At 54.2% G+C, this 24,795-nt stretch overlaps 2 protein-coding genes across 2 annotated transcripts; both read left to right on the top strand.

Moving 5' to 3' along the window:
- The first annotated feature begins 8,509 nt into the window (after window positions 1–8,509).
- HOXB6 (homeobox B6) lies at window positions 8,510–11,181 on the top strand. Its single transcript, XM_003414663.4, has 2 exons — window positions 8,510–9,349; window positions 10,370–11,181. Exons 1-2 carry the CDS (start codon window positions 8,935–8,937, stop codon window positions 10,627–10,629), a joined length of 675 nt encoding a protein of 224 aa, XP_003414711.1. The 5' UTR covers window positions 8,510–8,934; the 3' UTR covers window positions 10,630–11,181.
- A 2,145-nt stretch (window positions 11,182–13,326) lies between these two features.
- Window positions 13,327–14,825, top strand: HOXB5 (homeobox B5). Its single transcript, XM_003414664.3, has 2 exons — window positions 13,327–13,911; window positions 14,578–14,825. The coding sequence occupies exons 1-2, from the start codon at window positions 13,350–13,352 to the stop codon at window positions 14,823–14,825; spliced, it is 810 nt and encodes a 269-aa protein (XP_003414712.1). The 5' UTR covers window positions 13,327–13,349.
- The last annotated feature ends 9,970 nt before the right edge of the window (window positions 14,826–24,795 follow it).

The raw sequence follows: 24,795 nt of genomic DNA, 5'->3' as shown, positions 1-24,795 counted from the left end.
CCCCTCTGCTCCCACTTCAGGCACAAGGCATTTCTTTTTGTGCTGAGGTCTGGTCTCTTTTCCCGATGCTCTTTGCCCTGGGAGCTGCTAACTAGCGAACCTCACTATCACACGCATTCCATTTACACATTTTTACACACCTTGACAATACAAATGCATACAATCATACATATTTATTTAGAGCCTGACATCACATACGAATAAATATTCACAGGGTCACATAAGATCCCGAATAAATACCAATATTCATATGTTCAAAATAAACACACAGGCATTCACACAATCCCACCTCCACTCCCAGGAACACATACATTCACATTCACACACACAAGTAAACACACATTCACACTCACTCACAAACAGGCACGTTTATACATACTCACAAATGTACATTCACACATTGGCTTCTAAACACACAGATTCACATCTGCCCCCAAGTAAACACATCCATGAGCCCACATGCTCAGTCACGCACACTCGCAAAACAAAACAAAACAAAAAGCCCCACACTTCCACAAATCATCTCCCCCACCCAGGCCTTCAAACCGGGCTGCGGGCCCTTGAGAAGTCTGGGCCCCTGCAGCCACCACCGGTGGCACAAATAAGAGCTGAAATCCGAAATGCTAGGCTCCATGCGAAGGAAGGGTGTAAGAAAGATAAGGCGAAGACCCAAATCCATTTCCCCTTCCTGGCAGCGTATGGCAGAGGCAGGCCCATGAGCAGAGACCAAGCGGCCTCCAAAACCAGGGCGCTCTCAGCTTCCCGCTTGCTTGGCAAACATTTTCCGCAATCGCTATGTTCCGTTATTTTATTTCAATTTTTCTCATTCTAAATCAACACAACTGACTAAGATAACATTTTTATATGAGTAAAATAAAATAAATAACCCCAAAACCTACTCCCAGGTGTGAGAGGCTGAACAGTGCAAGTTTACCAGGGTGATGTGGCCGGATTCTGGCCGCTCTGAGCTCGGGCTCTGCCGGCTTCCTCTGTATCTTTCTGCCGGCTCTTCATGCCGCCAGGAACCTGGAACCTTCTCCGGAGCATAGAGAGAGAGAGAGAGAAAGAAAAACTTTTTTTTGGATTTATTTCGTTTTCTATAATCGGGCCGTGGCTGGTCAACTCAAAATATGGGGTATTTCAGGGAACCTCGGAAACAAAGGGTGAATTTTTTACTTCCAAACACCCCCTAATTGCGGGACAAAAAAACCTGGAAAACAGCGTGAACACAGTTAAACCTACAGAGCTGATTTTTAGTATTTATTCGATTATAAACCCTGGATTATTTAAACTTGAAGAACAGGCATCGGGACAGAAAGGGGGAGGAGAGTTGGGAGGGAAGTGCGTTTTACGAGAATCTGTCTGATTAGAATTTGCAAGTAAAAGGCAGTAAAACCTGCAGTTTCCCCTATTCAGGACTGCTCTTCTCCAGGAGAGCTCGCCAAGTTGTCTTGGGGAACCTGGACAGGTTTGGGCAGAGAGGCCGGGATCTGGCTTTACCCTCCTCCAATCTTGGGTGTGGAGGCGGGAATAGGGTTGCTGTACTGTCCACTTTGGCCTCGGCCCAGGCAACCTTCCCTCCTGGGACAATGGCTAGGCCTAAGAGGATGTGGGGCGCTCACACCTCCAATGCTGCAAGCCTTACAGGTGGGGGTTCCACCAGCTATAGGGCTGAGAAGGAGGGGGCCGTTCAGAGGGGGAGAGGAAACACTGAAGCTTTCATTTTGCTTTGGTGCAAATGGCAACTCTGAATCTGGACTGCTGCTTCTGCCTCACCCACAAATTGCCTGAGAACAGTCCCTATGTGGAGCAATTGGGGGTGAAATTTTACTAGCAGAGGTAGACAGAGCTCCTGCGGGAAATAGGAGGCTTCAAAAAGAACCCCCTTCCCAGCTGGCCCCTGGTGGCTCCTTCGGCCTGATTCCCAGCGCCCCAAATCTCACCCCTTCTCAGCTCGGGGTTTCCTCAAAAAGCCAGAAGGAGAAGAAAAGAAGATGGCGACTGAGAAAAGGGCTGCTGGTGGAGCAGCCATGAAGAAATGCAATAAATTCCTTGTTGTTTTATGAAAATTTACAACTTTGTGATAGAAGTTTATGAGTGGTTGAATCCAGCGATTGGCCGGCGCCGGTCATGTGGCCGGGCGATCGTGAACATGAACTTTTTATCATTTCCCTGGTGGTTATAATGCAGCATTCTTTTGGACACCACACCTAGGTCGGAGCACTGTCGTCCTTCAGGGCTCCAGCCTCTTGATATTTTTATACTTCAGTATCAGCTCGACAGAGTGAAAGAAAGAGAGAGGAAGCGAGAGGGGGGAGAGGAGAAGAGAAAGAGAGAGGGAAGGAAGGGTGGGAATTACACAAAAGAGAGAACCAAAAATAATTTTAATTCCTAAATTAATTTGCTTGCTGATGGGGGATTTTAGTCATCATGGAGGGTAGATGGAAGAGCTGCCCAGGACAGCAGACCAATACCATTTTTCAAAGCCAGAACTTACTCCATTTTCTATGCAAATGTCAGAAAAGCGAAAACACCCTCTCTCTCAAGTCAGAGAAGGGGAAGCAACGGCTCTCAGGTTGGGACAATATTATCTGGAAGCTGAAGAAGAAACCGAACGCTCTTTTTTCTCCTTCCCCACCCCTTTCAATCCGGAGGGGGGGAAAAAAATCCCAAGGTCTGCAAAGGTAAGGGAGCTTCTACAATTCTCCTCTTGTTCTTTTACATCGATTTTGTAGGGGGTGGGGCTTGGGCTTGACTCCTTCCTCCCCCCAAGACAGCGCTGAACCCCCACCTCTGGGCGCTGCAGGGAGAGGCTTCCCAGGAAATTCGGTGGCAGAGAGAGGGGTGGCTGCTTCCTGGAGGGGGAGCCAAGGCAGGGAAGACAGGAGGAGGAACAGAAAGGGGCCACGGAGGCAAGTTCTAAATCGCCTTTTTAAGCTGCGAGAAGAGGTTCAGGCTAGGGGGCTGCGATACAGCGGATGGGGGTGTCTGGGCTTCAGCAGAAGACGGTGGCTATGGCCTCCCTGAGTTTGCGGCCCCCTCCCCCTCCCCCTCCCACCATCCCTTCCTTGTCCTGGCCTTTCCCAATTACCCCCGCGCAGTTCTCTTGCCCCGTGCGGGTCCCGGCGGTTTCCCCTGCATCATGGGCATGAGGGGCGGTGGCGCTCAGGGGCGTCCTGGTCTCTGGAGGGCCCGGAATCTCCGCAGAGGCTGGCGACAGGAGGCAGCGGCTAGAGAAACACAGAAAGGACAATTCACAGAAAAATGCTCACCATCTCCCTTCCAAGACATTTCTGAAATTGAAGGGCTGTGGGTGGAGGCACCCAAAGCTAGGGCGACCCTCCAGGAAGGCTGCCAGAGAATGCCCAGGTCCCTCGCCACTCCCGGAGGAGGGAGCCTCGCTCTGCAGGGAGACAATTTTGTGGTTTTAAGGCGGTAGGTTACAGCGTGTTGGTTTCGGTGCGATATTGCTTCTATTACTTCTGTTTTCTTGATACGGTGGTGTGTTGATTTCAGTGGAGGAGAAAAATGCTATGTGTGTGTATGTCTGATGTAGAAACATTGTTCTTTTGCAAACTTTCCTGGATCCAAACGTGGTCATCGTGAAGAAGCTGTTTAACATGTTGTTATTTTGGGCTTGTAAACATAAAAAGAAAACCCAGTTCAGGGTCCTGAGGGCGTCCGGGCTGGAAAGCCGCCTATGCTGGGCTCAGGCAACTTAGTCCTGTCCCTCAGGCGCCTGATTTCATCCCCCAGCTAGGCCTCCTGGGAGGCGGGGAGGAGAGGAAGCGTTGGGCGGGGGACAGAGGTAGCTGGTGGGGTGGTGATGGGATGGAAGGAGGTGGAAGCCTGAGCTGTGGACTAAAAACTGGGGTGAAAGGGCTCCTGCGGAAGCTGCTAGCGGAGAGATAAGCGACGTTGGGCGCTGAGGGCAGGAGAGACTGCGGTTTAGTTCGGTTTGCACAAATAGGTGATTGCTTTTTTTCTTTCTTAAAACCAGGTACAGGGCATTCAGTCTCGGGATTCCGGTTTCGCCAGGATTGCGGGGTGCCGGGTGTGTGTACAGGGTTATTGGTCTTTCATTGCAGAGGTGGGCGGAGAGGGACGCAGCCACTTGTAGCGCGGGAGGGGGACCTGGGGGCCCAGGTGGATGCCTTCCTCGCTGGCTGGGACTGGGCGCCTCGAGGGATCCCTTGGCTGCGTAGCGAGAGAAGTTCTCGGCTAGCACCCACGGCTCTCAGGCCTATTCTCAAAGGACAAATTTCCCAAACCCACCCAGACTAAAGGTCTTTTTCTCCTGTAGTCTTGGTGGGTTATAAATCGTCTCTTAGACAGTTTGCTCTCTGACCCAAATTATGCGGTTTGCTGCCATCTACTGTCCGTGCCGAGACACGCGGCTTCGGCGCTGCAAACCCGCGACGCTGCGCGAGTGGCGCCCGCCGCCTGGAGCCGGTGCCGGGCAGGTTTGGCGGATTACGGGGATTTCGGGGCCAGAGCGATGCTTTCCGCTGCATCTTGCTTCCTGGCCGACTGGGTGCGCATTGGAGTACAGGCACCCCCACCTCCATCCCAGCTCCAAACCTGGCAGGGGAAGCGGCTTTTTCTGGGACACATTTAAAAAGGTCTAATACAACATCCAGCGGGCGCGGGGTCCTGAACCAAAGCGTTGGGGATAAGAGTGGCAAGTCCCCCCACCTCCACTCCCATGGGCGCGAGAGGGGGTCAGGCCGCTGGGGAGATCCGAGGCCAAGGCTGTTCAAGGTTTATTTGGTTTTCTTCTCGGCCAAGGGAAGGGGCCGGCAGGGGAGGCGCCGGCCCGGCAGTTCCACTTGGTTGTCAAAAGACAAACCAGGTCTGTGTTCTCCCTGTTGGCTGGCGGGTCTTGCCAGTTACTTGGCTGGTGGGTCCTTGGTGAAGGAATTGAACCGAGTGTTCTGGAAACTGTTGGTATCTGCGAGTGAGTGTCCGGCCCCTCCCCCATTCTAGATCGTTTCCAGCGAAATCGACACAAATACACTTATGGGAAAAAATTGGGAGTGAGAGTGAGGAGAAATTATTCAGGAACCAAACCATTGTAATTTCCGTTCCTGCCGGACCCCTCACACTCACTTAACCTGACTGCTTTCGCAGAGGGGGTGGTGAGCGCGGGAATACCCGCCTGTGTGCCGCGTTTGAATATTGGCCCCTGTCTCACGGGTTACTGATTAGCTCGGGCTTTCAAGCCGCAAGACCAAGCTCTGGCTGCTCCTTTCAAGGTGCAGTGGCCCAGGTCCCGGGCGGGGGCTTCAGGAGATTGCCTGCGGTGCCAGGCAGGCTAAGGTGTTACAAGGGTCTGGCCGGAGCTAGAGATACTCCCAAGACCCAGGAGCTGACAGTGCTGGGGGCAAGAGCAGCGGCTTCGGCCCTCCGCCCGCGGCCGCTCCTTGAGTCTGGGCCGCAGGAGCAGCCCTTTCAGCTTTTCCGTGGTGGGAATGACTTTATAGCAGTTAGAAGACCGGCCCAGGGAGGCGCCCTGCGGGTGGCCCCGAGGGAGCCTGCCAGAAAGGACTTGGGCCCCTCTGAGGTGATTTCTTGTGGACAATCAGCAGGACGGTGGGGAGGGGTAACCCAGCTGGTACAGAGGTTTGAAACACTTCAGGGCTTTTAAGGTGCCCATGGACCTAGGGGGAGAGGACAGGGTGAGTGGGCCTACAGCCACCGCCAGCTCCTCCCTGAAGATCTGAGATGCTGCCGCCTATTTGCATAATGGAAATAGGATCTTTGTACAGCTCTTTCCATGGGCCTTTTTTAAGGCGAAGTATCCCATCCAAAGAGCATCCTAACCTTTAAGAGAGGCACACTGTTCCCCCCTGGGAACATTTATGTTCCCCAAACCAGAGAATCAGAATTCGGGGAGGATTGGGTTGATGGGTTTTAATCTCCCCACCCCAGCCGGAGTTGGGGTGGGGTGGAGAAGGGACCACAACCCAAAGAGCTTGGGGGGGGGGGGCTTTGTAGGCCAGAGAAAATGGGAAGGCTGGAAATGTCTCTACCCACCCCCCCCCAACTACTTACAGGCAAATATACCTCCCTGTGGTTACCCGGACAGGAGAATTTTACTCCTGAGCCGAACACAACTAAAGAGACATTTCCCTGGGAGCTGGAATGTGTATGGGCCACACAGGACTTGCAGCACAGAAAATTACAATTATAAATCCTGCCTGTGGGCTATCTATACAATCCTTCTGTTGTGTACTCAAGAATTGGTATGCATTTATATTCACTTCTCCATTCACACACTTCCTAGTCAAGGCAGGGAGAGGCTTCCCAGCGGGGCAGACGGCAGTGGCCACTGTGTATTTACATATTCCTCTGCGGAGACAGACTGACTGCGGTGGACCGAACCACAGGCAGATTCGTAGAGATCTGGCTCCAGAAGCCAGGCGGCCTCTGGCTGGGCCCTGCCCGCCTGCTCTTTCTCCCAAACAAACGGATCAGACGAATAAACGCTCATAAATACCTCTGGGCTTAGATAAGAGCGATGAGGCGCTATTTCCTTTCATGCCCGACTCCAGGCGCCTTAGCCCTGCCTACGCGGCTCCATCTCGCGACAGGCAACCTGCAGAGGTGAGGTTAATTTGGGGGCTGCGACTCTTAGGATAAGGCTATTATTTTTGTGCTTATACCACAAGGGAAGGCCCCCTCCCGCAAATATATATTATATTACTTTGCCCAGAGCCCACAGGGAAGCCCATAACTTCTAGTCCTAGGATGGGGGCATTGTGGCCAGGGAGGAGGCAGGCAGGACTGAGGCTCAGAGCCCAGTTTCAGTGGCAGAGAGGGGTGGGGGGCCGTGGGGGAGGGGGGACATACACCGAGGCACTTGCTCCCCCGGCCCAAATGGCCCCTATTCCTCCCTAGGAGTGGGCCCAAGCACAGCTAGATTGGAGCAGTTATGCTTCTCCATCGTTAGAGGGTTTGGGTTTCTTTTCTTAAATCCTCATCAAAACCCCAAAAGCCAGTATTAAGGAGTGGTGGAGGGCCACCCAGGGATGGCCACTTGGCCATGAAGTTGCAGCCTAGAAGTTGCCCTGAGTTCAGGGAGCCCTGGAAACCGCTTTGCAGTCAACCGAGTCCCCATTCTTGGTCTCCCCAACCTCAGTCCTCTACCACCTTCCCTAGTGTCTTGTGCCATCTTTGGCGGGCAGAGTTGGCCCACAAAAAGGAGCCCAAAGAACTAGGCAGCGGAGGGGCAGTCTAGCCCAGCAGTGGACTTTGCCCCACACCTTGCCACTTTCCTGTCCCCAGGTCATAAGCCTGTCACCCTTCACTGCCAGGTTTCTGCATTCATATTAGAATGTTGAGAGTGCATCATGGCCCAGACCCCCCACCTGGCCTCAATGCCCATTTTCCTTGGGTGAGAGAGAGAGCCAGGGACACACACTCTCTCTCACCTCTAAGCTTGTAGAGCAGCAAATCTGGTGATACAAACTTGGTGATACAAACAGGGTGTGGGAGGGAATTGTAGAGATGCTGAGAGGCAGACAGAAGGATTGTAAATGTCTGGAGAGGGGATTCAGGCTGATAGTTGGTGGCTGCCTGCCGAGTCCCCCGGGAGAAATATGACTCCTCCCTCCTTATAAAACTAAACCAAAACTAAGTCTTAGGAAAGAATTGATTTTAAAAAGAACTTCCAGCTTCTAGAGAGACCTGGAAAAGGGGTGAGGGCTACTTTCCTCCCAGTGGTGTCTGATTGCCTGAGATATTGGGAGGATTTGAAGACCTGGAATTGAAGGAGCAGCAATTTCTTTCCTGTACCCAGACTTGTGGGGACAGTCTTGATTCCTAAGACTCTGTAGCCCAGAATATTCCCATGTCATTTGGGGTAAGGAGTGAGGGGTGGAGTGAGGGTAGAAGGCAGGATAGAGATCAAATAAATAAAGGCATCTCACTCCTCCTCTCCATAGCCCCAAGTGGGGAGAATGCCTAGTCCCTTTCCCCAGTACCCTTGCCCCTGATGACAGCAGCGGGATGTCTTGGGCAGCGACAGCCCCATTTGAAGGCATCCAAAAGGCTCCTAGTCTTGCAGCAGACCCAGAGAGGGCAGCTTGGGCTCAGACCCTCCTTCCATTTCCCAGTCTTCTGGGCAGGGGGCTCTGGCCTGTCTCCCTCAAATCATAAGAGTTATGGAAGCAGGAATGATAATAAATCTGGGCTTGGAGAAGAGAGAGCAGATCTGATAAACAAGGCGGGGGGGGGGGGGAGGGGACAAGATTTCCAAAACCTGAAACGGAGCGTATTTCTTCTTCTCTCTCTTTCCGAAAGCGATGCTAATTAGACAGCGGAGAACTCTTCTGCCTTTTACCAACACTAAACCCTAGAAACAAACCTGTATCTCGCTCTGGAGGAGACTGGGGACATTTACCCAATCCTACTTGGAGGGAACGGCCCCAAGCAACGCAGGGGTTAACTTTTCTGAAAACACAATGAACTTTTTCCTATCCTGCGTGTGTGTGTGTGTGGGGGGGCATATATTTATTTAATCACTGGGGGATGGGGTGGTCTCGATCCAAATGCTTCCTCCTCCCTCAAACGCACAGACGCCTCTTTCGCACATCCTACGTAGGTGGAACAGGACGCGTTGTGTTGTTGAGGGAGAGAGAGAGAAAAGAGAAGGAGAAGAAGGAAGAAAAAAAGGTTGATAGGTTTGTGCGCGGGTCCCTCGTGCTGGCTGCGCTCCTCCTGGGTGCTATTTGACAATTCCTGCCTCTGCCATTGGTCAGTGTTGGATCAGATGGTTGTATTTCCTTCTGGCCCTCACTGGCACCTCGCCATCCCCCCTCAGCTAAAACCCAATCTCGGATATACTACTAATAGGCGCGGCGCTCGGACTATAAAACACAACAAATCATAAACCCGGCGGAGCAGCAGCGGCCGCGCGCGCCTCCCCTCCCAATGAGTTCCTATTTCGTGAACTCCACCTTCCCAGTCACTCTGGCCAGCGGGCAGGAGTCCTTCCTGGGCCAGCTACCGCTCTACTCGTCTGGCTATGCAGATCCGCTGAGGCACTACCCCACGCCCTATGGGCCGGGGCCGGGCCAGGACAAGGGCTTTGCGGCTTCCTCCTACTACCCGCCGGCCGGAGGCGGCTATGGCCGCGCGGCGCCCTGCGACTACGGGCCGGCGCCGGCCTTCTACCGCGAGAAGGAGTCGGCCTGCGCGCTCTCGGGCGCCGACGAGCAGCCCCCGTTCCACCCTGAGCCGCGGAAGTCGGACTGCGCGCAGGACAAGAGCGTGTTCGGCGAGACAGAGGAGCAGAAGTGCTCCGCTCCGGTCTACCCCTGGATGCAGCGGATGAATTCGTGCAATAGTGAGTGAGACTGCCCGCCGCCGCCCGGACCCGCGGGCCCTCACCCCCGGGACAGTACTAGCCAGGTCCCTTTCACTTCCCCACAGGCTGCCGGTGGGCATCTCAGTTAGGATAGGGGAAGGTGGGCGCCTGCACTGGGTTTTGCACTCTGTCTTCTCGCCCCTCAGGAGTTAAAAAGTTTGCAAAGTCCCAGCTGGACTCAGAGCCAGGAGGAGCAGTGGGCTCTCCCAGAGCGCCAGGCCAGAACGGGGATGCCGGGTCAGCAAAGGGGGCCCGGGCCACAGCCATTGGATTTGCTTTCCTTTGCGCCCCCAGACCCTAGTCGAGTCCCCCACCCAAGGACCGCTCCATTAGAAACGGAGTGCGTCATGGGAGGGGGGGCGGCGTGACGCCGGCAAGGGAGAGTGGAGTCTGTCCCAGACTGTTTCCCTGGGGGTGGGAGGCTGGGGAAAGATGAGGCACCAGGAGAGGGGGGTAACTAGAGGAAGGAGGGAGAAGAGGAGGAAGGACGAGAGCGGGCGGTGGGGGAGAGAGGGGGAAACAGGCGCCTGGGTTTCAGGTTGGATTATTTGTTCGCCTTAAGTCCCAAATTGATGTCCATTAGCGCGACACCAAAGTGAGGAGCCGTTAATGCTGCCTATGGATCGATCCACGTCATTACGGATTAAGGGCCGGAATCTATCACAGCGCGGGCGGGGGAGAGCTAGACAGATGGAAAGGGAAGGAAAGGAAAGATGGGGCTAGGAAGACACACACCTGGCCAGCGTCTTCCCAGCCCCTCCCCCTAGGCTCAGGTGGGAGTTCAAACCGCTCCTCCACCGAAAGTCTAGACAGGGAGGGCGTAGGCCTGGGACACCCCCAGGGAACCTGGAGGAGGCGCTGGAGGATTGGGGGAGGGGGCAGGGACCAGGAGCGTGGAGGGCATGCCGGGACAGGCTGGAGTCCACGTTTGAGGGTCCATGCGGGAGGGGGTTCCGGCCCGGTGATCCCAGGCCTCAGCATCTCCTCTTTGCGTAACAGGTTCCTCCTTTGGGCCCAGCGGCCGGCGAGGCCGCCAGACCTACACGCGGTACCAGACGCTGGAGCTGGAGAAGGAATTTCACTACAATCGCTACCTGACGCGGCGGCGGCGCATCGAGATCGCGCACGCCCTGTGCCTGACAGAGAGGCAGATTAAGATCTGGTTCCAGAATCGGCGCATGAAGTGGAAAAAGGAGAGCAAACTGCTCAGCGCGTCTCAGCTCAGTGCCGAGGAGGAAGAAGAAAAACCCGCCGAGTGAAGGCACTGGATATGGAGGGGTGACGCGAAGGGAGAGGCACTTAGGGAGCCCACGGCGTCGGAGAGTCCCGAGGACGCTCTGCAGGCGGGGGAGCCCGGGGGTTTGCTTCCCCGCGCCACAACCGGCGGGCCCAGAGCTCTCCCGGACGCCCCCGCCCACAGAAGTCCCGCCCAGGCGCTCGGAGGTCGCGCTTCCCCAGCACACCCCGCACCCGGCGCCCCCTGCCTCCCCGCGGAGACCGCCGCGGCCGAATCTGGCACCCCTCGTGAGAACCAAGGACCTGATTCACTTGATGTTTCCTGGAAGCAGAGCAAAATGCTCTTGTCCATGTCGCGTCTCCTCATGTCGTCTATGTCCCCCGTGCACGGTTCAATGGTAGATTCGCTGTCCCCTCAGCGGGGCCTCGAAGACTCCCTGACCCCAGACCTGTTGTTTCTCCCACCCCCTCCCCAAAGCCACTGGAAGGAGCACATACTACCTAGAAGTAAGAAGAGGAGCCTCAGAAGAAAACAAAGTTCTATTTTATTAATTTTCTATGTGTTGTGTTTGTAGTCTTGTCTTAGCTCTGGACGTGAAATACTTCGGTAATAATATTAATATTATTAATAATGATAATAATAATAATAAAGACATGAAAACTCGCCGTTCAGTCATCTCCGCTCCTCCCCTGCCACTTTTTTCTCCCTCCTCCCCCCCGCCCAGCCACCCTATCTGCCCTGTGCCGGAAACTCCGTAGCAAAGGCGGGAGCCCTGGTCAGCCCCTAGGCCTCCCTAGCGGGCCGGCTGGACAAGACTCGGAAGTTACAGCTGAGATAAAGGCAGGAGCGGTCCCGCTCCGGCCCCATCGCCGCGCCTCGGCGGTGCGCAGGCTAGGAACGGCCTCTCCCGGTGCAGACTTGGGGGACGACGGAGGCCGTTTCCCTCGTATTCTCTAGCTTTTCCTCGTTTGCCCGCAGCACGAGGGACGCCACTGAGGTCCTGTACCCCGAGCTCCTGCAGAAACCGAGTCGGTGGGTCTCTGCGCCTCTGCAGCGCTTTTCTATCCTCATTCACGCTTGCGGAGGCCCCTGGTCTTTGGCCCGCCCACATGGCCTGGCCTCCGGAGGCCTTGGCCCTCGGCTCCCGGCCTGTGGCTCTGCAGACTGAGTCAGAGCCACCGTGTATCCCCGGGCCCTCAGGTGAAGGCTCCAGGCGCCCCAAGTAGGAGCTCAGCGACAAGTAGGGAAATCTAAAGCCGCCGGCTGGCGTGGAGCGGAGGGCACGGTTTTCCCTTGTCCTGCCTAGGCCTAAAGGCAGGGGGCCAGGTGATGGGGGCGTTGGTCTCATCCCCTCAATCCAAACTGCCCCTTTTCTCCCACCCCGATCCTCACCCTCACCCAAGCAGCGAGCAGCCGATACTGTTTTCCTTTCTTCCTCCTCCCTTTCTCTCCTTTTTTTTTATTTTTAAAGAAAATAGCGGCCCCAGCAGAAGGGGCCCAGCTGTGGCGGTCTCTGGCCGCCCAATGTGCTCAGCAAGGCGCCGCCTGTCCTCGGAACCCCTTCCGGCGAAGGCGGTGGGACGCCTGGCAAACTCTGAAACTGCCCAGTCACCGAGCAAGGGGCCTCGAGTGAGGCCTCCGACAGCAAGAGCAGGCATCTGGCCAGGAGGTGAAGGGGCCCGCCTTGACCCCAAACTCTCAGACACGTGGTTTTCCCTAAATCCCAGCTGTCGCCGCCGTTGCCACCTCCGTCTTCCTTCACTAGTCCACTTAGCACCCCTCGGCGCTCGACCTCCTGGGTCCCTGTCCTGCTCTGTCACTCCGAGGGCCTGGGCTAAGGACAGGGAGGTCAGGAAGAGGATTCCAAACTTCCAAAGGGCCCAGAGGAGGTGAATGCTCCTTCGGAGCCTCTGGTCCAGTCACTCCGGCTCGGCTTGGGCTCTGGGGATGGCCACCGCAGCCCCTCCAGGAAGCGCGCAGGCCCGAGCTCGCGCGGACAACCCGTTGCAATAATTGGTTTTCACACACACCTTCCAGTCCTGTTGCCCACCACTACCAGCTTTCACCCCCCAACTTGGAGACTCGGAACGTCCGAGTAAGGGAAAAGCTACTCAGTCTTTGATGATCTCATCCAGAGTGGTGTTGTTTTTCGTTTTTTTAATAATAAGAACAGGAGGAAGGACACCAAATAGAAAGACCAACCCCCATCCCCAAGAATTTGAGTAAAAGTTTCAGCCGGGGACCTTCTCTAAAACGCTCAACCCTGCGGGTCAACCTCGGCCAGGGGTTTCTTTCTCTAGGCGATTGCAGGGAGCCAGGAGGGAGGCGGCCTCCGCCGCCATGGTGGTTTGCGGCCCGCGCTCCCGCCGATCGCCGGGAGGTGGCGCGCTCTGCTCAGAGGCCACTGCCAGCCTTCTCCTGGTTTCTCCCCCTTCTCTTTCTGCCTCTCTCGGAGGCTCGCATTGAATCGGCCCTAACGATTCTCAGATCGTCATTATTTGTAACCATAGAGCATGAATTACCTCTTGAGGTCATCAGCGAGAATTTACGACTGGTCAACAAAAGCACGTGATTCCCTAACGCCCCCCCATCCCCCTTCCAGGCCCCCCCCCCCATATTTGGCCGCATACATAGCAAAACGAAGTACAGTGCATCGCTATAATTCATTAATACATCATAAATCGTGAAGCACAGGGTTATAACGACCACGATCCACAAATCAAGCCCTCCAAAATCACCCAAATGAGCTCGTACTTTGTAAACTCCTTCTCGGGGCGTTATCCAAATGGCCCGGACTATCAGTTGCTAAATTATGGCAGTGGCAGCTCTCTGAGCGGCTCTTACAGGGATCCCGCTGCCATGCACACCGGCTCTTACGGCTACAATTACAATGGGATGGACCTCAGCGTCAACCGCTCCTCGGCCTCCTCCAGCCACTTTGGGGCGGTGGGCGAGAGCTCGCGCGCCTTCCCTTCGCCCGCCCAGGAGCCCCGCTTCAGGCAAGCGGCGTCGAGCTGTTCCCTGTCCTCGCCCGAGTCCCTGCCCTGCTCCAACGGCGACAGCCACGGCGCCAAGCCCTCTGCTTCGTCCCCGTCCGACCAGGCGACCCCGGCCAGCTCCAGCGCCAATTTCACCGAAATAGACGAGGCCAGCGCGTCCTCGGAGCCTGAGGAAGCGGCGAGCCAGCTAAGCAGCCCGAGCTTAGCTCGGGCACAGCCGGAGCCCATGGCCCCCGCCACAGCCGCGCCCGAGGGGCAGACTCCGCAGATATTCCCTTGGATGAGGAAGCTTCACATCAGCCATGGTAATTCTCGCTCTCTCTTTTTTTGTCTTCTCGGCTTTCCTTCCCTGCCTTTGGAGAGGGGGAGGTGAGGACAGCTTGGCTTTTCCTCAAATACAGATTTGTTTTTTCCAGAGGGGAGAGGTCCTTACGTGGGTCCTCACAGCTCCGAGGAGAGAGCCAGAGGAGGTCTTTAGCTGCAAGAATGGTGTATTTTTACTAATTTGTTCCAGCTTCGGCTTGGATTTTATTCGCCCAGCCGTACTAGCTTTAGGCTGAAAGATGGGATTTATGTCATTTGGGGAAGGGTCCTCCTTATCCCCAAAATTTTGAGAGTGCCGCTAACAACGGAGGGGTGAACAGGCAAACGAGCGTTCCAGGGCAGAAGTGCAGCCGCTCGCCACCCTCCCGGGGCGGTGAGCGGCCGCCTAAGCCCAGTGAAGGGTGAGGCACAGGGAGGGAGCAAGAGACAAAGCCGGGCGCCTCCGCTGCTGGCAGAAGTGGGGGCTGCAAGAGAAGGGGGTGCAGAAAGCGAGTCTGGATGCGGGGCATCTGGGCTGGGGAGGATTGGAGCTGCAGTGATCTGGGTGCCCCGGACTCCTGGGTCCTGCTCCCCGCCCCCCTCCCACCCAGTGTCCCCTCCCTTAACCGGAATAACATTGCCTCGCGGCTCTACTCTGTCTGCTCTAGATATGACCGGGCCGGACGGGAAAAGGGCCCGGACTGCGTACACCCGCTACCAGACCCTGGAGCTGGAGAAAGAGTTCCACTTCAATCGCTACCTGACCCGGCGGCGGCGTATCGAGATCGCCCACGCGCTCTGCCTGTCCGAGCGCCAGATTAAGATTTGGTTCCAGAACCGACGCATGAAGTGGAAGAAAGACAACAAACTGAAAAGTATGAGCCTAGCGACGGCCGGCAGCGCCTTCCAGCCCTGAGGAGCCCCCGGGCGGCCGAAGAGTCGCGCTGCCCCCGCCCCGGCCCCTCGAGCTTCCCCGCGCTGCTGCCGCTGGCTGGGGACCGGTTCCAAGGAGCCTGCTGCCCCAGCTCTGCGTTACGAGTTTTCGTTTGGTCTTAGGTCTTCCTGTGTCTCCCTCTCTCCTGGACTGGTTAATCTTGTTATTATTGTTAATAATAATGATAATAATAATTATTTTCCCTCCATGCTCCTTACACCTCCCCGCTCACCCCAAATGCGCCAGTGTTTCTCAATGTTCGTGTCTGTGGTTGCACTCCTTCCCCCAGGAAAAAAGAACTCGCATGTTTAATGTGAACTTTCCCCTCCCCATCTGTGTTCTAACTTATTTATAAAGGAATGGTGGCTGTATTTTGAGTTTCAGCTGGAAACTTCTCAAAGGGGAAGCAGTCGAGGCGGGGTAGTGCCGCAATGCCGGGCCCAGCTGAGCTGGCCTCGGAGTAGATGGAGTCCATGATTGTGTGATGGTTGTGTGTCTTTTCTCCCTCCTCTTCCTCCTCTCTCCCCACTTCCCAGGCCCAAGTCTCACAGTGGCTTGGTCCTGGAGTGGGAAGGGGTCAGGGAGGACCAAAAGGGTGATGCTGAGAAAAGAAAAGGAAAATAGCAACATTTAAGTTCCTGCTGCCTGAGTAGGCCCCACCAGGCCTCATCTGGGAGTGAACGGAAACAAAAATAACCCTCAGTGTAAAATGTCTTGTGTGTTTCTGTGTATCTACGGGTCTGGCTTACAGGGCCCAAAGCTTGTAAATAGGGGGATAGACTGGGTCAGACCCATCCCCTCCCCCCTACCCATTTCGCTTCCAAGACCATTTGTAGAGAGTGAGTGGATGCTGTGCTATGTGTGAAATCTGTCTTTGCCGGGCCTGTCTCAGTGATTCGCTTTTGGTATTTGTTTGTAGCTTTCCCTGAAGTCAAATAAATGTTTCCCCCACTCTACTGCCCTTCCACTCGTCTTTTCTCTGGGGGCCTGCCTGCCTCTGCCATTGCCAGGCACACCCTGGACCATTCTCGGTAGATCTGGAGTGTAGGGAAGGGAAAGCAGGGTGCTCACCAGCAGCCCCTCTCAGCCACCTAAGTCCCTGTCTTGGTCAGCAGTGCTTGGGCCAGGGGACAGGTTTCCAGGTCTGGGAGAAACCCCACCTGGGGCTGGGGCAGAGGAGAGGCTGCCTCTGGGCCCCATCTGGGCCTTCCACCAGCCGACAAGGAAAGCCTCTGGAAACCTCTTTAGGGGAAGTAGTTTGGGCCTAAGCCCTGAGCAGGAGGCTCCTGGCCTTTTGGGAGTGGTAGAGGCCTGCCCAGCCCCCCTGTTCCCTGCTCCAAATCCACCCCCCTCAGCTCTGCCATCCACTAAGGCAAAACAAGAACAACAAAATCTGCTTGATTTCAAAGGCTTTCTCTCATCCTCAGACTTTTCGACATTTCTCAAGGGCTCCCTCTTTCCAGAGGCCCAACTGACCTTCCCTCTTGATTAGGAGTTGGGTCCCTCCTGGAAGACCCTTGGTCCCCACTCCAGTTGGACTGGCCCAGGATGACGGCCCAGTCCTTCTCTGTCCAAGTCAGCCTCCACCCTGAGCACAAGAGTCAAGTCTGGACACTTACCCGGTGGTCAATCCCCTCCAGCTTGGCCCAACTTCTTACAGGACCTGGGGGGAGGGGGAGCTGGTCAGGAGGCCGTGGAGGGTTGTGGAGGCTCCACTGGGCCCTCCTTCCCCCTCACCCCTTGACTTTGTCCCCCTTTGTCGATAGCAAACTATCCCAAAAGTCGCTATGACATTTAGATGTCAAATGGATAGGGGTTTTATCTCGAAGTTAGATCGTAAAAATCGCCGAGAAGTCAGACAGATACCCCTCACTGGCTCGAGAAAGTCACGTGAGGTCCATAAAGTTAGTTTTATGGTTTTGGGGAGTTGACACCGTGCGGTATATTTCACATTCTCCAGAATGTTAAGTGACACTTTAACTGCTAGCTGTGGTGGGGAAGGGGGCAGAGGTAGGTGAGCGCTCTCCCTGCCTACAGCAGCCCGAGAGGCGGCAGCAGCCAGGCCCAGCACTCCCCGAAGTAAGTCGCTTCCAGCTTTCGCTTTCTCCCTTTGCAGTTTGGGGCTTGGGGCTAGGGAAAGGAAATCTTGCTTCTGGCAGGGCTATGGGGTGATAGTAGATGCGGAGAGGGAGGAATTTCACCTTTTTTCCGTACCCAGTTCTGAGAAGCTGGGTGTTTGAAGTGCGGTGACTCAGTTGAACAAGGTTCTAGTGATCCGTCGGGGGTACCTGGTTTTATTTGCAAGAATGTTTGACTCTGTGTGCAGAAAAGGGGGCCGCGTGAGAGCCTTATTTCTTCAGTATCTTGGAAATTTAGGGTGGCAAGAAGGAGGGGTGTGTGCTGCTGAGAGCAGGGCCCCTTGTGGGGGGGGGCCACTTCGCTGCTGGATATCTTCAGACAGACATCTCCCCACCCCCAGGAAAGAAACTTTATGACATTCATTTGTCAGGGGTGTGTGGGGCGCGCCGCTGGGCACTTTTATGTGGATACATCTGAGCTGAGAAAACGCACTGGGAAGGGAGACTGCTGTGGTCTGCCTTGCACTGAAGGCACCTTCAGGCTTTCAGATGCTCACATCCCATGAAAGGGTCCCTTCCAGTTCTCTATGGCCTTATCTGAGTCTCCCAGGATGGGGAGCACAGCGCTTGTGCACACAACTTAAGCCTGTTGATTCCAAGCTGACCCTTCGGCTTGGCTATAAATAGGGTCCCAAGGTCAGAGTGCCGGGCGGACACAGGGGGCAATCCCCTCCAGTCTAAAACCTGATTTCTGGCTAGGAGTGGAGGGAAGGGGAGAGCTTCTTCCCTTGCCTAGCGGAGTTAGGATTTAGGTAGACCCCTGGCAACCCCTTTATAAATAAAAATTGCTCAGGAACATAGATGATGACTGTTGGGAGGAAAAAAGAAACATAGGAGCTGGGAGACAAAATTGGAAAGATGCTCCTTTTCCCTCTCCTCTTCTCTCCCCATCAGAATCTCAAAGGTTCTTTGTTTTGTGGCACCACCAACCAGAGGGACTTCAGGATTTGATTCTGAAGGAGCCTGCTATTTTCTAAGTAAAAGTCACTCTTCTAAAAGCCAGAGGCCTCTTCCTCATTGAGTCGATGTCCCAATTTTAAGACCCATGGAGTCGACCATCCCCGTTACTCTTGCTCCCGCCAGTCTGCCATCTTTCCATTCCGCTCACCAGCTTCCACAGATAATCCCTGGGATTGCACGTGTAGTATCTTGAGGGGCATCTGACCTTTGGGACAAAGGGGAGGACTCCCCCTATTTGCCGTTAAGGGGCATTCGGACTCTGTCCCTCGTTTCTCTCCCTGGCCTCTCTCTCCTCCAGCTGCTTTCTAGTCTCTGCTCAAATCTGTTTTACAGAAACATTTCACAGGCTCTGAGAGCATAAGGAGAGGGCAGAGAGCTTGGGGTCCTAGCTCTACTCTTAAGACACATCTCCTCACTCGTGAATGGTGGGGATCCATTGGGAGACTGCTGTCAGCTCCCAGTGGACCCCAACCACCATTTAAGATACTAATAAACCTTTCAAAGACATCCACTCTGGACGAGGAAAAGGAGTGGAGTGAGGGGCAGACTGAAAGTCACAGGGGCAGGACACAATCTGGGACCTCCAGAGGAACCCCATTCCTACTGTGCCCCAGGCCTTGCTTTAATGCTCCTCCCTCTCAGAGCCTTCCCAGGGGCCCAAAATCTCAGACCACCAGGCCTGTCCCTGAAGTTCTTTCTTTCTTTTTTTTGCCTCCTGCCATGTCAGTTCTGCAAACTTTGATAAACAGTGTGTGGCCGGACGGCCCAGGGACATCTGCTGGGCATATCTGGACAGATTTCCCGGAATATCCAAGAGAAGCTAGGGCGGGGGTGCCCGTTTCCGCCAGGGAGGCACCAGAGAGGCCAAACAAACCCTTGGACGATCTCCTCCCGCCGCTCCAAGCAGATCCCAGGGAAGATGCCCCAGCTGGGCTTTCTTCTTCCACTCTCTCAGGGCAACTATTCTCCTTGAATCCCAACAAGGAAGCATTGAGGGAGGGGATAAGTGGTGTGAAGAGGTCTACGGTGCAATCACATTCTTTCCTGTACCCCAGATCCCAGCCCTCTCCTCCCACCATCTCCGAGACTTTCTCTCTCCAGAAAGCTGCTCTATGCTCTGGAGGACTCTGCTCCCAACATCAGGGATGCCCCTCTACTTATCCCTACACCCTCTGGCCAAATTCTTACGCTGATCCTGGGTGTACCCTCAACCTGGGGCAGGGCTGAGGAGGCGGTAGAGGGAGATTTAGGCTGCAGTTTCTCATTTCTTTCCAAGGCCAGCCTGACCGTCACTTGGTAGACAATTTGATTTTGATTTTTTTTGGTTTTGTTTTATTTGGTTATGTTTTGTTTCTCCACGGCAGCGGGGTGGGAGGAAGTATAAAGAAGTGTAAACAGGAAAGCCAGCCGGGCCTGGAGTTCCGAGTGCCCATATTTCATCAGCTTCCTCTCCGTAACTGCTGCGGGGACACTTAACCCTTCCTTGGCTGCAAGAACCTATTCACTACAGGCTGGTGGGGCAGGATACGGGGATCCAAGAGAAAGTGCCTCTCCTCGCCTGGTTTCTTTATCTCTGGGGTCTGGATGATTCCCCAAACTCTGTCCCTTCTGAGGCAGAGAAGGAGAGGCTCCTGCCTGCATGGACTCCCCAGCTTGGGGGTCAACCCGGCCAGCTTAGGACAACAGGGCTACAAGAACACACTTCCCTCTTTTTGGGAAGGATCCCCTCATTACCTCACCCCATTTTTGGAGTGTATCAGAGCAATCAGATTTGGAGGTTAGGATCTGCCCACAGCAGGAAATATCGATTACTGCAGTGCTGGTACCCATCCGTATTAATTAACCAAGACACCCGCCTGGAAACTGAGCTGTTTGGAAAGGGGGGAGGGGAGAAATAGGGACCCCTTAAGGAGAATGGACATTTCTCCATAAGGGCCCCTGGGGCCCAGATTGGAGAGTCGCTCCCTACAAGAAACCTGTGACCTTCCCCAAGCTCGAAGTCCCTGGACTTCTCAGCAGGGGTAGGTGTGACTTCCTCTCCACAGTGGACATCACACACAAGTCTCAGGGTGGAATGAAACACCTGCCCACCCAGTTCCTGGAGGCCGCTGCCGACTCCGGCCTGCCAGAGTTGGGTTTCCCCAGCCCTCTGATGATCTGTCTCTGGTGGGTGTTACCAGAAGACTTTTCTAGAGGGGTTAACCTCCCTAGCCACGTTCCTTCCAACTTCACAAAGGTAGATGCTCTTGATAATTTTCGGGTTTGTTTTATTTTAGTGTCCCATTTGTTGGTGGCGATAGTGATGGTATTATGGCCTTCCTCTTCCTCCTACCCCTCCCTCCAAAAAGTGATTAAAATCTGTTAAAGGATTTAATTAAGAGAGTTAAATGAAAAGGAAGGAGGCTCAAATGAGTTGGGGGAAAACACCCACACCAAAGCTATTCTCAACGATTAAATCGCCATTTTAACAATATAATGGAGTTTGCATCCTGAAAGGGGAAATCAACGCTCATATCTCATCAATAATTCATAGAGTCCGGGATCACGCAGAGGTCAGCAGACGGGGCCGGAGCGTTGGCCTACGTGGGGCTCTCCGAGCCGCTGCCGCATACATTACGCGCCGCTGGCCGCACCGCCGCCGCTCCAGGGGAGGGGGCGTGAAGATAGGTTTAAGTGGATTTTTCGTTTTTTCCTTTTGTCGAATTCACTTGAGACCTGAATTGCGGGCTGTAAGCAGAAGTGGGGGATTCGAGAACTGCAGTGGACTGGACTTCGGGAAATTCAGGACCCGGTGGACCCCGACTCTCACCTCCTTCCCAAGTTTTAATCCTTCTTTTCCTCCTTGCACCTTTTCTGTATGGTTTAGGCGTCTTCTGTAGTGTCTCTTCTCTCCGTAAATTTCCTACTGGAAAGGAAACTGCTTTCCCTCTTTCTCTCTCATTCTCCCTCTGCAGCATCCTCTAGCTTCCGCCCTATGGAAACAGCTCCCAGGCTGCCCAACCGGCCGTGCTCCGGCCTTGCTCTCCGAGTGCATTCAGGCTGAGTGCTGCAGCTCCTGCCCTGGCTGCGGCCTCAGAGAGCAGCGGCTGTGTTGGTTGCGGCTATACCTGACCTTGGAGCTATTTGGGGTAGGGATGAATGCGTCTAGGGAGGAAAGGTACCTCACAGGCCCCAGGCCTGCTTGCCTAGCCAAGATAGGACTCAGATCAGATGGAAGAGGGGCAAGGGAGGGTAACGTCCCGAAGAAACATTTAGGGGAGACGTGGAGGAAAAGTCCAAGGGTATGGGGGCCTTTCCCCTTGAGGGTTTGGAGGCATGACGGAGGATAATCCCTATGTACCGGACTTCTGCAGTCTTGTTCCCTTCTCTCTACTTCGCTCTTTTCTGTTTCTTGACTCCCAAAGCCCCCTAGGGAAGGAGAAATGAAACCTTCCCAGTGAGAGGTGGGGGGCCTGGGAAGCGACATTTGGGCGGAAGGGAAACCGAAAGCGCAGCGGGTCGCCAGTGCAGTCGCCGCGCTGGCCAAGGCAGAGGCTGTAACGCCCTCGAGCTGCCAGTAGAGTCCGCCTTAGACCAAGTTCACAGCCAGGCTGGGGCCTCCGAGGCGCCAGCGAGTGGCCACGCAAGGTGGTCCCGGGCCCCGCTCGGCCTCAAGCTGCCTGGGCTCTGCGCTCTCCCATTCCCCCAGTCCCATGGAGACAGTGGGCTTCGCTCTCCCAAAGAACCCCTGGTCCAAACTCTCCCCACTCTTCACCCCAAAATACCCTTCTTCAAGTTTAGCCCATTCTATTGCTCCCATAGGTCCCCTCGCCCAGTAACCTCAGTCCCACTCAAGGGGACAAGAATGGAGGAGGACAAGTCTTTAAAAGCCCTTCCAGGCACTCCAGCGAAAGAGACCGGTGAAAATACGGGAAGTGGCGTAGGAGTCTTTTTCCAAGGAGTTATTTAATAATCAAAGATTTCTCTTCCCCAGGCTTGAGAGCCGGAGTGGGAATGTTGGTGAGGGGGAGGGGCAGGGGATGCGTTTTGTGCTTGCGTTTTTGCTGCAGGCGCTGCAGAATGAGACCCTGGGCGGTGAGGCCAGTGTTATTGCCAGAGGGGTCGCAAAGTTGGAGGGTCAAAAGTTTACAGCGTGCGTGAGCCGGCCGCGGAGGCGGGTGGCGTCGAGGGGGAGTGGGAGAGGGAGAGGGGGCTTTGTGTGTGGAGAGAGAAGAGAGAGCGAGGGATGTGCGAGGTAAGGAAGGCTTAAGGGCTGGGAGAAGTTGGAGCAGAACTAGGGACGGGAAGAGGCAGACATCTCAGGGAGGAGAAACTGAGGAAGAAACCCTTCTCCAAAAACAGCGCTGCTGGTGGTGGTGAGGTGCACAAAAGAGAGCTCCTGGGCGTGGTGAAGGCTCCATGCAATGTTTTCTCCCGAAGATAATCTTTGAGTCACCATATAAAATTTCATTAAAACCTAAACCCAGCTGCACACGTTTAAGAACGTCAATTACCCACACGTCCTGCAGGACATTGGCTGGGCCCAGAGAAGGCTTCCAAGGTAAAGGCCTGATTCTCACCATCAGCCCCTCCCTTCTTGCCCTAAAGGGGCTAAACAGCTGCCCCCCCCCCAATTCCAAAGTCAGGCTTATTGTTCAGGGAACCCTAACCCCCAAGCTGGGTCCAGGCAGCTGGAGTCTACAGCCCTGCACAAGGACTGGAGACTTCCTAAACTTCCATCCCTCTCTTGAAATCCTTCGGGTTTAAGAACTTGGATATTGAAAGAAGGTTAGCAAAAAGAAAGAAAGAAGGTTAGCAGAAAGAAAGAAGGTTAGCAAAAAGAAAGAAAGAAGGTTAGCTAGTTAATTCTCTCCCAAACCTCCGCTTCTATATTCATCCTGAGAGCTCCTTGCTTCCTATTTGGAGGTGGGAGGAGAAATGCAAAGGAAAAATACTGAATGGCCTCATGGAGATCTTTTTACCTCGAGTTGAAACAGCGACCTGAAATGAACCTTGAATCCATGCATTAATCTTAGCTCATAAGCAAAATGCTTAGAGAGACTCTGTAATTGTAACACCAGGGCATATGCCTATTTTGGGTCTTTAAATGACTGTTACATTATGAGATGTCATCATATTCTCTTCCAAGCATTTAATGTAGGAGGTGCACTGTGGGTGTTTGTCCTGCCTGAAAACACATAACCTGAGAGTTTTCATAAAGATGGTTTTTGAAATATGACCAGAAGAGACAAAGGTTTAATGCCAAATTTCAAATCAGATTTGATCCCAGTTTTTGACCAAACCAATTGGTCCCCATTTTTACTCAGTCCTCAGGTGAGTTCCTCTGGGGAGTCAGACCAGGGAGGAATTCCTGGGTTCCAGAAGAGGTGGAGGCCAAAGCCTAAGCTGGAAAATCTATCTCCTTCCGTTCCCCCTTGGTCTCGTTTTCCTCCATTCCAGGACAGAATGTTACCAAATTCACATGGACTCAATTTAGGGCTGTGTGGGAAAGACTGGAGCAGCCCAAGGTCCTGGACTGGAGGGGTCTCAAGATAAGGAAGAAGAGGCCTCTGTGATCCCAAACCAAGCTGGGTGCCCTGTGGTGCTCCCTCCAGACTTTCCCATACAAGGGGATACCACCTCTGAGCTTGAGCACTGAATCTCCAGATTTGAACTAGGCGGAAGGAAAGTTGCCTCATCTGCCTCTGCTCGTCCCTTGGAAGGTGGAAAAAGGCAGAATTGCATTGTAGGCAATCCACCCACTTCTAATTCTAGAGAGACCAATGCAAAGAAGATCTCTGGGTATATTTAATGCCTCTTTGATTAGCTCTTGTCTTCCATGTGGTGATGATGGGGCAGGAAAAGAAGTTAATGTACAGATGAGAACTGTTTTTTTTTTTTTTTGTGGAGAGGGGGAGAAGAAGGATATTGTTTTGTTTTTAAATGAAGATTAAAATCTCTGAAAACCAAGTTCCCAGTTTTGACCACCGCAGTCTAGCCCCTCTCTCAAGGTTTTCTCCATCTTCTCCAAACATGCTGGGTTGTGCACAAAACTTCCCATCCGATGAAGCAGAGGGGTCATTCCTGGGGTCCTGGAGCCTCCAAAGTTTCCGCAGAAATGGGGGTATCTCTGGCACTTGGGGGATAGAGTGAGCAGTGAGGCCTTGCCAGTGTGACCATTTAGGGGGAAGGAGTGAAGGAGAGGGGCTCTCTCTCTGGCCTGCTGTCTGGGAGCCAGATCTGCGAGGACGCATTTCCATTTCTCCCCCTGCCAGCCTCCTTCTTAGGCCGCAAAAGACCCCCCCACACATGGAATCCCACCCTCTCCCTTTTTGCCCCAACCAGAACTGACAAAAATATAGGAATGATGGAAAATCAAAGCAGGGGCGGGGCCGGCAAAATCCTATCCGAATGGGACTTTTTTAGGATGGGGATTGGGTGAAGCGAAGAAGAGGGTTCTGGGGAAAAGTTTAGCTGGAGAGGATGAGCTGAACCAAATTCCTGGTCTGCCATTTTGCTCCCAAATAATGACCTGCGCAAAATTCAATATGACCAAGCGAACCGCGCGAGCGTATTATAGTAACTGCCTGCTCGTGGAGGAGGGGGGGGGCCCGGAGAGGGGTGAACCGCAGGTCACGGCGTCTAAAAATTATTAAAATGGTCAAGAGCCTCGTGACGCGCCTAGCTGTTTAACAAAGACTGCCAAAGTATGAGATTAATACGAAAACTTGCGCTTCAAAAACAACCCCCCCCCAAAAGTCTTGTTTGGGCCTCCGAGAGGGCTGGTGGCTCCTCCGCCCGCAGCTGCGGTTTGGTTTTCCGGACACACAATAGTGGACAAGAGCGAGCTCCACTGCTGCGGAGCGGGGCCGCGG

Source organism: Loxodonta africana, chromosome 18 (genome assembly GCF_030014295.1).
Source record: "Loxodonta africana isolate mLoxAfr1 chromosome 18, mLoxAfr1.hap2, whole genome shotgun sequence".
NCBI classification, from domain to species: Eukaryota; Metazoa; Chordata; class Mammalia; order Proboscidea; family Elephantidae; genus Loxodonta; species Loxodonta africana.
The sequence above is the reverse complement of the archived record's forward strand: the minus strand, read 5'-3'. Positions and strand labels throughout refer to the sequence as shown.